This window comes from Fragaria vesca, linkage group LG1, assembly GCF_000184155.1.
Source record: "Fragaria vesca subsp. vesca linkage group LG1, FraVesHawaii_1.0, whole genome shotgun sequence".
NCBI lineage: Eukaryota > Viridiplantae > Streptophyta > Magnoliopsida > Rosales > Rosaceae > Fragaria > Fragaria vesca.
This window is the reverse complement of record NC_020491.1, coordinates 19,663,832-19,678,043: the sequence shown is the minus strand read 5'-3', so window position 1 is coordinate 19,678,043 and position 14,212 is coordinate 19,663,832. Positions and strand designations below refer to the sequence as shown.

Genomic DNA, 14,212 nt, shown 5'->3' with positions numbered 1-14,212 from the left:
GGAATCTCGTTTTGTAATTCGTAATACGACAGAGTAATGGATGTCGCACGGTGTGGCTAAATATTTCCATCTTAGGAAAATAATTTATTTTTCCACTCATCCAAAATATAGATTCATCTATAACAAATCGTTCCAGATCGTTTTCCTTGTTTGGAGAAGAGTTTTCGATCTCATGCATCTTCGATACAGGTCGTGTATTTAGTATTTAGCATTTACACGTTTATGTAAATGGCCAAAAATTCAAATTAAAAGATATAATACAAATATATGATGGTCTTCATATATAAATTTTTATAAATAGCTAAAATGGTACCGTGTACTTACACGCTATAAACTAAATTTATGTTTTCTTATATTTGTCAAAATAGTAATGCATCTACCTAAATTGATATTTCCATTTCATGGATTGTCATAAATATCTTTCTGAAGATAGGAGTAACATGTGGCTAATAAAACTAATAATGTATCATCTGTTATGTCATTTTTTTAGTTAGAAATGATCTTCATTACGGGAGGTTAACAATCACAAATAATATACAATGGATATAAGTATCGTAGATGACCCAAGTGGTTTATCAACAAGTATGTTAGTAGGGAATCATAGGCGCGCATTACTACAAAAGTAAAGGTGCATTGCCTAACCAAACGTGACAAGTAAAAAAGTTACATGTACCCATTTAGTAAAGAAGTGAAAAGATATCTTCATTTCTTCTCAAACCTAAAAAAGGTGGGGCCTCGAAGACCTTTCGTCATTCATATAAACATGAATATAGTGAGCCGACCCTAAAAACCCGAATTCGGCTTCTCTCCTTGGACGAAGCAGAGCTTGGATTTGCTTGGACGAAGCAGAGCTTGGATCTGCTTGGACGAAGTAGAGCTTGGATCTGCTTGGACATCACTCATAGGTCGACACGTCATCTATAAGTAATCGAACGGATGATAATCAAAGAACCCCAAAACACTATTCTTCTCTGCCACACCAAATAATACGCCATTGCAACATAATTTTCTTGGTCTTTTTCTGGCTTTCTCTTCTCTGCTGCTCTTGGATACATGATCTAGATATGTAAGATATAGAAATGATAATCATCATAGTCAAAGCATCATCATCATCTGCTGAGCCTCTAGGTTCGATTTGAATGAAGCAACAACCACCCAAATTCAATTAAACCCAAATCAAATTACCCAAATTCAGCGTCGAACCAAATATGGAATCGAAACTAATCTAGTATAAAAGACCAAGAACCAAAAGCGAATCCTCATCTAAATTTTAAGTCTCAAGTACCAAATACCGATTCCAGTGAGAGTGAAAGAGGTCATAAACGAGGAGCAGAAGAGACAACCATACACCCAAACCTGATCCATTTTTTATCCTCGTCGTCCTTAGATTACAACTCTTTTCCAGGGACCCTAGATCCCTTCTACCAGCGTCGTACGAACACCACCGTCATCGGGTGCCATATTCGCGAACGAACTTGACAAGAGCTAAGGAAGAGAGAGAGAGATTGAGTTTGATATGTTGTGTGTGTGGTATGAGTAGTGTTTTGGAGTTTCTTTAATTTTTGTCCATTAGATCACTCATATACAACATGTCAGTCTAAGATGAGTCCAAGCAAATCCAAGCTCTGCTTCGTCCAAGCAGAGAAGCCAGATCCAAAAAACCCTACCCTTACCTTCGAGTACCGAATCCGTTCGGCGGCACACCCTCATGGCGACGACGACGTACATGTCATAATGAATCTATTTCCATGTGTTGATAATTTGGCGAATAAACCCAATCCGAGTGATTGCTGCAAGGTGAAGGCTTTGTTATCAATGCAAAGAGAGCTTGTCGGGGAAAAGAAGCGTGGAATCAGCTGCTGGAGGATGAGGCTGGCATCGACAACCTCAAGGCCGGTGGTGGTGACGGTCAGGTGGAGTCTGTTCAGATCTGAGGGGTTCAGATTAGATAGGAAACCTCCGAACTTAGTTGGGTTGTTTGGAATCAATCTGTAGGGGACGACTATCGAGAAGGTCGGCAATGGTCGCCAGCATGTTGGAGTGGCTGGACGGGAGAAGATTCAGTCTGTGTGTTCTCAGTATGGTAGTTTCGCTGCTGGTTGCGAGACGACAGGTTTTCTTACAGGACGACAATGTGTCTACACCTGCAGAATGCACTAGGGTTGGGACTAGTGGGGTTTGGACCTGGGCTCCAGTCTTAGGGCCATACTTCTTTGTTATTATGTTTTTTTTATTTAGTTTTAGTTATGCTTTATTGCATTTTAATTTTGGTACTAAGCGGCTTTATGCTGTCAATAATTCTTTATCATTTTATGGCAGGGAGCGAAGGGTCTTGTGCTGATCTATGCACTTTGTGTGCCTTAGCTGCTCTAGATAGGTGGCGTATCGTTTGCTTGGTCGATTAAACTGGTGCAACCTCCTAGTGGCAAGAAGAAACAAAGTGTCGTCATGATTATTTTCTGGTGGCAACCTAGTAGAAAAGCTGAATTATTTGATATTAGGATATGTAGTTACGGTACATGTCTACTGATTTTTCCATTATGTCACCGTTGTGACAAAGTAAATCGAGTTTTCATTAGAGCAATACTCTTTGCTAGTTGATACGTGTTTGTTAATTAGAATACATGTACGTTGTAGAAATTCTTGATATTATTTCAGGTATTTGTAATCAAGGGTATAAAATACAAGGTATTTGTACCACAACTACATATCCTAATGTTTTGATATTATTTTAGGTTTTGGCAGGCTTCATATCCCCCCTTCCCCCTTTATATTCGATAGTTTCATTAATTAAGTCCTTGAGGGCAACTGCACCAGTCTTTTATTCAAAAGAGGAAAAAAAAAAATAGAAGATGGCCTCGTCAAAACCTTGTTTAAAGAATGACTAATTTTAATTTAGCCCCATCAACTTTAGGTCGATTATCATGTTAATCCATTTTCTTTCAATTTCATCAAAAATTCAATTTTATCAAAAATACCCCTCGACTTCTAATTTTCATCAGCCGTGTCCAAAAATTTATTTTTCATCAAATTCTCATGTTATGTGATGACTTGCATTAAGAAGAAAACCAAATTTGAAATTGTTAGGCCCACAAAAAAAGGGCAAAATAGACAAATTACATTCAATCTCATCAAAATCACTAAGGTTAGGGGTTTGTGATAGGAACAGAGATGTGTATCAATATGGGGGGAAAATGGTTAGAAATGTTATTTTTTTAGAATTTGATTTTCTTCTTGTTGTCAAGTCATCACTTGACTGAGGAATTAGATGGAGAACGGAGATTTTAGACATGGCTGATGAAAATTGGGAGTCGAGAGGTGTTTTTGATGAAATTGAAAGAATAATGACTAAATTGAAATTGAGCCTAGCCAAGCTAGACAGTTATCCTACGTACACAAGGATAAATTTGGTCGAAAGCTTCATTCGCCAAGGCGTTCTATTGCGGTACTCCAGAAGCTTCCATTTTCAAGGTGTCAATAACCCTCTTACCCGACAAGCTTAAAATCTACCCTAGAAAAAACCAAAACTAGAAAAACAAATATGGAGGAAACAAAAAACCTAATTACTTTGGGTAGAAAAACCTACCCACTAAAACTAAGCCCAAGTATCCTAAAGAAAAAGAACATGGCCGAAGCCCACCAAAACTGAGATGAGCAACTCAGGAAAATATGCCGTCATCTATCCAAAAACCTTCTGCTTGTTCTGATGTGCGCCGCTGCCAAGCAAAATCATGCGTCACTATGCTAGCCAGGCCTCCAGACTTCGCCACCACGACGCCGCCTCGCAGCCTGACAGAGCATCTTGACGTCCTTCCTTTCACCATCCTCACACCGCTCTGTTACACAACGCATCACCCTCCCAAGACATACAGCCACTGACCAAAGACGAAATCAGATTCCAGAATCACCAAAAGAATAGCCATGAGAACTCCAAACCTAATCCTCTTCTTAAGAAAAACCTTGGAACAAAGCTAGTGATTACCCGTCCGGCAGCGAACTCACGTTGGCCAGGCCATGACCCAGACAGACGTGTTGAGTGCCACCGGACAAGCAAGATCTTGTCTTCGAGCGCCCGCCGACTTTAGGGTTTTTTAGGGGAGAGGTTTTTAGAGAGTTACTTACTATTGGCTCATTTCACTACTTACCAACTAAACTGTGTTGAAAGCATTATAGCTTAAAAAAACAAAGGCAAGACTGAACTAAGCCAAGCCTAAATTATTCATCCAAACCAAAGTGGATAGCTGTCACTTGTGCTTGGAAATTGTAACCCGCAACAACTTCACGCCTGAAAAATGGACGGTTACTTTAAAAATCACAATAACCGTCATTGTTAACTGCAAAGTAATTGTTGTTATGGAGCAGTTATTTTTCTAGAACTGTAAAGTAACCATCATCTGGGAGTGCACTCCAGCGTTGGGCAGGTCCGACGGGGCTGGCTTGGTGTGTGCATGGCTATGTGCCTTTCGAGGCTGTACTCATGCTCCCTTTCATCTTCTGAGCAGCCTTCAATTCTAAAACAAGCAAAGATATATGTAGATATTAGACAAAGTCAATACACAAAGAAAAGAACAGAAAAAGGGAGAAGGAAAGAGAAGAGAGGTAGAGGCGTTGGGCGGGGCAGCGTGTTGATGATGATGCGAGTTTGAGGGCAGGCTGGGTAAAAGCTTGGCATGCTTGTATACCAAAAAAAAAAAGAGAAAAAGATACAAGATCATGGCAAAGGGGGTGTGCTCCACTTAACCAAGGCCACTGAGTTCAATTAGGGCCACCAAGGGCTTGGCCGCCATGGTCGGCAACCCAACATGGCGGTTAGACCGTCAGACTACGCCTGGCAAGCCCTTGGAGCATCCTCTCCAATACAAAGCCATGAATGTTTGGTTTTCAACAAGTTGGACGTCGGTGGCAAACCATCCTACAATTGTCCGGTGACGGCGGAATCGCGACCAAAGATGGCTGAGTTTTTCATGTGGGCCTACGTACTCCTGTCCGGATCGGGCCCATATGTTTGTTCCCACTGTGTTGGACCTTAGTGTTGGACACCCTCACCTTGTGCACACTCACCTTGTGTCAATAAGACGATAACCATTTGAAAAACACTTACCATATAATCTCTTCCTTCCTTTTCCCGGACGCTTTTACAAAGCAGAGTATAACGGTACACATTATTTCCAACGGTAACCAAAATTCAAATCCCAAAACCATTCCAATTAATCCCATCTTCTTCTTCTTCTTCATTCTTCTTCATCCAGAACACTTTTCTTTGCTCCAAGAAACAATCTTTTCCCACACACTCCCTATTATTTGATCACTTCCCAATTTCATGGAGGAGACCCAATTCGACCCAGATTTCCAAGACTCCGAGCAAGCCCAACAGCCAAACCCAGATCTCAAAGATTCTTCAATGGACGAGGACGACGAGTCGTTGGTCGATTCCATGCTCTGCGACTCCGGTTCAAGACTAATCCCTACCGGATTTACAAGACCCAACTCCACTTGTAAGTACTCATCTCTCATCTCCTTCTTATTTTCTTGAATTAGATCTGGGTTTTACCTCTCCAATTGGATTGTGCCCTAATTTAAGAAGAATTGATTGTAATAAGATTAGCCCCAATTCTTGCCCTAATTTCAATTGCGCCCTAATCAAAGGTTTCGACTTTAATAGCAGAAATGTATGTATTTTATGATTTTAGTTGAAATTAGATGGTTAAAATGTTGTTAAGGTGAAAATGATTGATGGGTGAGTAGGAAATTTTTGAATTGTTAATTTCGGGTAGTTTAGTGATGATATATAGATGAAGTGTTTTTGATTGAATTTGGGAGAATAATTGTGGTGGATGTTGCAGCAGGTGAATATGTGATGTTTGTGAATGCTGGGACTGAGGATTTGTATGAATCAGACTCTGGTGTGACATTTCTGGGTGACAGTTATTTTGTGGGAGGGAATGTTTTGAGAACCAATGAGCAGATAGGTGATGGTGGGGATTATCCCCACATCTATCAATCGGCACGAGTAGGGAATTTCTCCTATCGGTTCAATTATCTTCCTCCTGGGGAGTACTATATCGATATTCATTTCACGGAAATCATCAACACGAACGGGCCTAAAGGAATGAGGGTGTTTAATGTATTCATCCAGGAAGAGAAGGCAAGTGAAAAATCTTACTTTTTCCGTCCTTGGTTTTGGGGGGAGGTAGTAAAACTAGGGGCTGACTGCCTGACTCTTGTCTTGTTTTTTCGGCAGGTCCTATCAGACTTTGATATCTATGCTATTGTTGGGGCCAACAAGCCCTTGCAATTGGTGGATTCAAGGGTCTCAGTGAAGGAGGATGGGGTGGTTGTAATAAGATTTGAAGGGGTTATTGGAAGCCCGCTAGTTAGTGGTATTGGCATTAGGAGACCACCAAGTGATTCAGGTAATCTTTTACATTTCATTTGCATGAATGATTCTTTTATTTACTTTTTATTAGGGGGCATTTGACTATATTTATATCAGACTTTTGAGAGGCTTAACTTTGATTACAGTTACTGGAAAGATTGTGGAACTTCTAAAATGTAATAACTGTGATGCTGAAATAGAAGTGTCTTCAGCTCAGGTTAGACACATTTTACAACTTTAAAGCTTAATGTTGTTCCTTATTTGGCAACTAAAATATCTTACGTTTACAGAAGAAACTAATGCAAAAGAAGTCTACTGCTAAATATGAGAAGAAGATACAAGAGCTTAATACTAGATGTGAGCTTAAGGCGAAAGAATGCTATGAGGCATGGATGTCCTTGACTGTAGCAAATGAACAGCTGGACAAGGTCAGGATGGAACTTGACAATACAGCATTTAAGACATTAACTCAAGGTACGTTTTTGTTAGATAGTTTGTGTGTTTAGTGAGTAGATTATGAAAACCGAACATTACTTGTTAGGTTTAGTGAGTTGCTACATACATGGATACCAGTGAGTAGCTAACTAGCTATGTACATGGATACCATGAGTTTAGACTCAAGAGAGGACAATGTTTAGCTGACCCACCTATTTTCTGTCACATAATGAAAGAAAAAGGTTGTAAGTGATTGTAGTTTCATCGTATTAGTTGAACATTATATGAATGATCTAAATCATGACGGCAATCTATGAACTAATACCAGAAAGCAATCTATGAACTAATACCAGAAACACTTTCAGCTGAACTAAAATCTATCCTAGATTTTAGTTTAACCATGTGACCTTTTAACAATATTGCATTTCTTCTTTAGATCAAGCCATGCAGAAACAAGCTGAAGATATAAGGAATCTTTCTAGCAAGTACGAGCATGACAAGAAGTACTGGGCAGCAGCAGTCAATGATTTGCAATTGAAAATTAAGGTATTATATTGGTCATCAATTCAAGTATATGTTCATAATCTATTCTAAGATTAATATTCTTACCCCAGATTTCTGTGATTGGTTTCTATTGCAGCTGATGCAAAAGGAGCATTTGCATCTTTCTCGTGAAGCACATGCATGTGCTGATTCAATTCCCGATTTGAATAACATGATTTCTGCAGTTCAAGGATTGGGTATGTTAGTTAATTTTTTTTTTTAGTCAAGTAAAATTTGAGTTATGGTTATTGTATGGACTCACATAACATTTGTACAGTTGCGGAGTGTGAAGATCTTAAAGTGAAATACAATGAAGAGCAAGCTAAAAGAAAGAAGCTTTTTAATGAGGTTCAGGAGGCCAAAGGTATGTCTTTTTTTTTTTTGGCTTAGTATTGCAGTGATGCTTTGAGAAATTGTTTGTCTTTTTGCTGCGTAGTATTGCAGTGGTACAATTATTTTAATCAGTTTAAATATATAAAAAATTGTACGTGCTGCTTTGAAATTACCAGGAAATATTAGGGTGTTTTGCCGCTGCCGCCCATTAAGTAAGGAGGAAATAACAACTGGGTGTAAAGCAGTTGTAGACTTTGAGGCAGCACAGGATGGATGTCTTGGCTTCGTAACCGGTGCCTCCACAAAAAAGTCCTTCAAATTTGATCGAGTTTACACACCAAAAGATGATCAAGGTATGTTTTTATAAGCATATTATATGGATGTGTGTGTGTGTCATTGCTGCTTTAACAGCATCTAAGTTGGTTTTTACTTTTGTCTTGGCAGCTGATGTTTATGTGGATGCTTCTCCAATGGTGATTTCAGTTCTAGACGGTTACAATGTTTGCATATTTGCTTATGGGCAAACAGGGACAGGAAAGACATTTACAATGGAGGGCACTGAGAAGAATAGGGGAGTCAACTATAGGACGCTTGAGCAGTTGTTTGAAATTGCAAATGAAAGAAGGGAAACTTTTACATACAACATATCTGTTAGCGTGCTTGAAGTTTACAATGAGCAAATTAGGGACTTGTTAGATACGTCACCACATCCATCAAAGAAGTAAGATCGTGTTGCTTTAAGAAAGAAGATAATTAAACTATATGTTTTTTATTTCATCTAACAACATAAGCTTACATAAACATCATGTGTGCTAGGTTGGAGATAAAACAGGCTCCTGAAGGGTCTCATCATGTTCCGGGCATAGTCGAAGCCAAAGTTGAAAGTATTAAGGAAGTGTGGAGTGTACTACAAGCTGGAAGCAATGCCAGAGCTGTAGGAAGTAATAATGTCAATGAGCATAGCAGCCGCTCTCATTGGTACTGCCCCATTTTGACATCTCCAAATCCTTTTATGTTTATGAGTTTTCTTCTTTCTATATAACATGTTCTTTAGGATTACCAACCGTAGTAAGTGTTTTACTCCTGCTATCAGCTTGCTTTGCATAATGGTAAAAGCAAAGAACTTGATAAATGGTGAGAGCACCAAGAGCAAGCTGTGGTTAGTGGATTTAGCAGGCAGTGAAAGACTTGCAAAAACTGATGTACAAGGAGAACGGTTAAAGGAAGCTCAAAATATCAACAGATCCCTTTCAGCTCTCGGAGATGTGATATCTGCTCTTGCAAACAAAAGTGGTCACATTCCATACAGGTCTGCATATCTGTTCAACAAATTTAGCTCATCCTGCACCAATCTTTGCATTCTGTATATTCTTTTTGTAACTATGCCTGTTGCTTGGTTTCAGGAACTCTAAGTTGACGCATTTACTTCAAGATTCATTAGGTAAAAATAAAGCTATCCCGCTATGTCTTGATTTCTTTGTTCAGGAGTAAAATCCTGAGGCTTGGGTTAGTAGTTTTATCTACTTGGTTCAATCTCTAAAGGAATTTCAAACTCTGTTAACATCATTTATTGCACTCCCTCTTCTTCTTCTTTTGTTTTTTCTGTTCTGCGACCTGTTTTATGATATTGTTATGTGCTTGTGTTGCAGGTGGTGACTCTAAAACTTTGATGTTTGTGCAAATAAGCCCTTCAGACAAAGATTTGGGTGAGACTATGAGTTCTTTGAATTTTGCAACACGGGTTCGAGGGATTGAGTTGGGTCCTGTCAAGAAGCAAGTTGACACAAGTGAGCTTCAGAAAACAAAACTAATGGTTGGTAAAAACATTATGAGTTCAGTCTTTCGTAACTTTTACTTGTGTTTTTTTTTTTTACATTATTTATTTCTTTATCAACCATTTTTATTTTCATTTAAACAGCTTGAAAGAGCCAGGCAGGAAGCAAGATCCAAAGATGATTCTCTAAGGAAGCTAGAAGAGAACTTACAAAACCTGGAGAGCAAGAACAAAGGTAAAGACCAAATTTACAAAAACCAACAAGAAAAGATCAAAGATCTCGAAGGGAAGCTTGAGTTGAAGACAGCCTTGCTTATCCAATTAGAGAAGCAAATCTCACAACTTTCAGATCGATTAAGGGGAAAGGAAGAAACTTGCAGCTGTCTCAAACAAAAGGTTGCTCTCGACCTAAACTATTTTGAATTCTATTCTTTTTGTTATTATCGCTGACAGGAACTCTATTTGATGAAGGTTGAAGAGTTGGAGGCTGATCTTAGACAACAACAGAAGTCAGAGTCAGAATCTGCAAATTTGCGACAAAAGGTGGCTGTGCCAAACTTGAAAGAATTGGATTCTTTTCATTTTCATTTTTCTTTAACAAGCCTGGGATACTATTTATTTGTTTTCAGACGTACAAAGCTACATCTTCTTGATATGGTGAGAAGCTATAGTTTAACTATTATTCTATATACTTTTTTACCAGGTTAAGGATCTCCAAAGCAAGCTGGATGAGCAAATGCAGGAATCTGAGTTCATTTCTACCACTCTTCAGCATAAGGTTGTAAAAGAGAAGAGGCATTAGTACATGTAGATATTTTTACACTGAAGCAAATTATGATTTGTAATCTTTATATTTCTGTAGGTGAAGGAGCTGGAGATAAAATTGAAGGAGGAGGAACAAAAATCAGACCCTTCCTCACTTCACCAGAAGGTACTGCCATTCCACTTCTCTTCATATCTCCACTTATATGTTAGTTGTTTAGTATTGGCAGGTCTCCTTATGACAAAAGGTCTTTCCATATGACAAAATATTGTCTATTTTGAATGATAAAAGATGCCCCCTGGTGCCTCTGAATTGGCTATGTAAAATTTGTCGGCATCCTTAGTGCTCAGGGTTTCTAAAGTGTGATCTATAATATGATAACGAACTTGATACTCAACTCTATCGATCTCATAAAGCATTTGGCTCCATCAAACAAAAACATTATAACTTACTTGTCCGTGTGGCTCCCTGTCTCCTTGAGTATTTTCTTTATTTGTCTGAGGGAGCTACAGCTAATATTTATTTGACATGTTGTCATAGATTAAGGAACTTGAAGACAAGTTGAGGGAGCAAGAGAAACAATTAACTGAAGAAAAGTTGAGAGTGGTGCAAGAAAAGCAGTTACTTGAAGAGAAGTTAAGGGAGAAAGAGAGGCAGCTAGTTGAAGACAAGTTGAGGGGGCAAGAGAACCAGTCGCAGTGTACTCAAGTGTTGACTGAAATGGTGAGGGCAACTCCTCACGAAGGAAAATCTCGCATAAGAGATGAAATTATGAATGATGTTGATCCTTGTATCTTAAGGACTTCAAATTCACTAAACCGCCGGATGAGCCAAGGATCCACATTACTGAAAGGAAATGAATCTGTCCATGAGAAAAGAAGGAAACGGGAGTTTAAAAGTGGTGAGACGGAGAACTTCCACAGGTTATCGACTTCTTTATATGATAACAAATCTAGGAAATCTGATCCTCCTAAGATTGCAAGAATCACAAGACCAGTGAAGCCAGTTACTGCTACTCAAGGTCCTTTGATTCACAAGAGGATTATCAGAGATCAGGTTCAAGTCAAGGAGAGGGATAATAAGAAGAAAATCTGGTCATGATAGAGTGATGCACATTTCCTTATTATTTAGCATGTAACGTACAAGTTATACATGCACAAATATAGTAACATTGTGCATTCTGTTTTCAAGATGTATTTCTTATTGTGCTACCAGAAATTCATTCATTGCTTATGAAATTTCATTCGTTTTTTTACAGCGCTTTTCACCCTCACTTTTGTTATTGGATTTCTTTAGTTTCGTTGCCAACTTTTTACCACAGCTCAAGGAAACCAGATACCTTACCAGATATAGCAAGGCATCATAAACCCGATAAACTTGCTTCTGTTAACGTATACAGAGATATTGGTTGGTATAATGACTGCAATCCATATTTGTGTATTATGAGGGATTTCAGTTTGGGATTCAGAAATCCCTGGTACAAGCTGCAATGTAGGGTAACATAGTGTTGTTAGGTATAGCTAGGTTCAATAGTTTTAAGTGCCTTGCCGCTTATGTTGCTAGCTTGCAATCACTTTGGGGGGCAGCCTGAAACCCAGTTCGTCTGCTACAGCCTACAAGCCACTGTGTTGTGGTGAAGCAGAACAGCTCTTAAATTGGATTGAATTAGAGCCACCGGCCATGTACTGTCATTTTCTGCTTAGCTAACCTGAGCTATGGGATTAGTTAGCAACATGCATTTATAATGTACTGCTACTCATATTTGTGAATAGTATTGAAATAAATAGCGACGTTCGTACTGTAAATTATTGATGGAGTTTAAAAGCACTTGTTTCCTGTACACGATAGAATAATGCATGACGAAATTAAACATGGGATCAGTACCAGCTGTAGTACGTACTGCCTGTCTCCTAATGGTATGTATCTAGATCCTAGATAGATCAATTGTTCATAATTAAATTCATATTCCCCACTTCTGTTCTTAACTTGCAATTTTATGTGGTATTCATACAATAGGAAATTAGGAATAAAAAGATTTCTACTATCTGCTGAAGCTCAAAGAAGCTGTAATGTGATTTAGAAGTTATTTGTCGAACATATTCGTCTTGTTAAATTATGAACTATTTTGTTTCGAAACTTTTAAGCAATTTATCAAAGACATTCTCTTGATCTCGTTCTAACGATTCCTTGATTTCGCTTCGATATTTTTGCAGAATTTATCGAACTGATTGCCTTCATCTTCTTAGACAATTCACTGACTATATAATTTGCTTTGGTCTCCATGCTGCCATGCCATTCAGTCATTCACACCCTAGCCTATACACCTTTACCTCACTCCCTCAACAAGTACCTTAACTTGACTCGACTAAAGTTCTTCCAAGCATTTTAACAAACATTACATGGAGCTCGCATGCATGACTTCCATATATCAGAAATTATAGGAGCGTAAATTCAACTTTGCTGTAGAACCGGCTGAAATTCGGCCAGTTCAGCTAGCTATATAGTTCGAAGCTAAAGCCACCAATAATCTCTTGGCCTGTATGTACGAGTCCCAAAATACATGCAGTATATCATAGTCCATGTGGTTTAAGAAAACTTATGTTGGGTTCTAAATGATTGTACGTCATGCACAGACAGTAAATTACTTCAGGTAAGTAATTTAATTTAGGGTCTTTAATTTACTATCAGAAAGAGGAATTATTCCATTGTCGAGGTACTATTCAACCAAACAGTTTATGCAACCTCACGTAGTCTCAGAGAAACGTTTATATCTTACCTTGTTCAACATGTTATAGAACGAGATACTGAAATAAAAACTTGAACCTTAAAGTGTTATATTACCGAATCGAATATTGTTTTTAATCGCAACAACACACATTTGAATTCATCGAAAAAAAAAAATACACACACATTTGAATAAAACGATACACGGTCCGGAAACATCGATCAGGTGAACTTTGATAAGGAATAATGCAGTCAAGCTAGTTGTACAAAAATTTCTTATGTGTGAGGTGGGAAACTGATCGTAACGAACCTGTCTTGTGGAAGAAGCCACATGAAACGATGAGGGTGGCTACAGATCGAGAGGAGTGTTGTTTTCTGAAACCCTAGAAACTGCCAAAGAGAGTGACGATCTTGAGGGCGATGTTCTCGTTTTGAAAAGAGGTGGTGCCGTGTTGGTGGGTGACTGACTCTTATATCAGTATCCATCGATCTCCATTGTCCACAGTGACAGTACTAGCTAGACAACAAAGATTTCGTGCTGATCGAGAATGATGACGAGTTTGATTGCTTCATTGCCACAATATCCGTAAGAGTATGGCTTTTCTTTGTTCACATCACAGAACCCTAGCCAGCTAGCCGTTACACTTGAAAAAGGAAATAAATAAAACCCTTAAGTATGCATTGGTGCTAAAGCAAACCTTTCCTCTTTGGTTTGATATGAGAATATTAATCTTTGTCATCGATCTGCTGATGAGTTCCATTAACTTACCAAGACAAGGGATACAAATATTTGGTTATGACTTATACGACCAGAGGCACCACACTTCTACTAGCTAGCTAGTTAGTACGAAATTTGAATATTATTTTTGCGTAACATTATATGAATTATGTAGTTATCCTTCTCACATTTTGAGTTATGACCGTGTTAGCATTGGACTCATCAGGTCAGTGAAGTCTATACTAGCTAATTGTTGGCACAAACCACATGCTTGTCAAACTGCATGGTGAGGTTTATTTCGAGTGTAAACCAATAATGATAAGAACACATATATCTGGGATGGTCTCATATTCATGATGTGAGATTAATATCTTAACACGCATCCGCACGTGTGTCGAATTTTTAAACCTAACACGTGGACAACATTTAGGGTGACGTGGAGTTTGTGTAGCTATTGGGCTTCATACATGGACATGGGTAACCCGCTCTGATATTATGATAAAGTAGTATGAGGTTCACATCTAAAACTAATTGACAATAGATGAA

At 38.5% G+C, this 14,212-nt stretch overlaps 1 protein-coding gene across 1 annotated transcript; it reads left to right on the top strand.

The window, feature by feature from the left end:
• The first annotated feature begins 539 nt into the window (after positions 1-539).
• On the top strand, positions 540-11,325 carry LOC101305609 (geminivirus Rep-interacting motor protein-like). Its single transcript, XM_004289467.1, has 22 exons — positions 540-582; positions 1,491-1,516; positions 5,381-5,495; positions 5,847-6,145; positions 6,242-6,413; positions 6,523-6,593; positions 6,667-6,850; positions 7,248-7,357; positions 7,452-7,551; positions 7,632-7,718; positions 7,864-8,040; positions 8,132-8,408; positions 8,504-8,665; positions 8,781-8,996; positions 9,091-9,128; positions 9,337-9,500; positions 9,606-9,857; positions 9,933-10,004; positions 10,165-10,239; positions 10,324-10,392; positions 10,765-10,827; positions 10,918-11,325. Exons 1-22 carry the CDS (start codon positions 540-542, stop codon positions 11,323-11,325), a joined length of 3,180 nt encoding a protein of 1,059 aa, XP_004289515.1.
• Positions 11,326-14,212: the final 2,887 nt, after the last annotated feature.

Coding starts and splice junctions, on each gene's coding strand:
- LOC101305609 (XM_004289467.1), top strand. CDS start 540: ATGGATATAAGTATCGTAGATGACCCAAGTGGTTTATCAACAA. Junction 9,129..9,336: donor TTTACTTCAAGATTCATTAG/GTAAAAATAAAG, acceptor CTTGTGTTGCAG/GTGGTGACTCTAAAACTTTG. Junction 9,858..9,932: donor GCAGCTGTCTCAAACAAAAG/GTTGCTCTCGAC, acceptor TATTTGATGAAG/GTTGAAGAGTTGGAGGCTGA.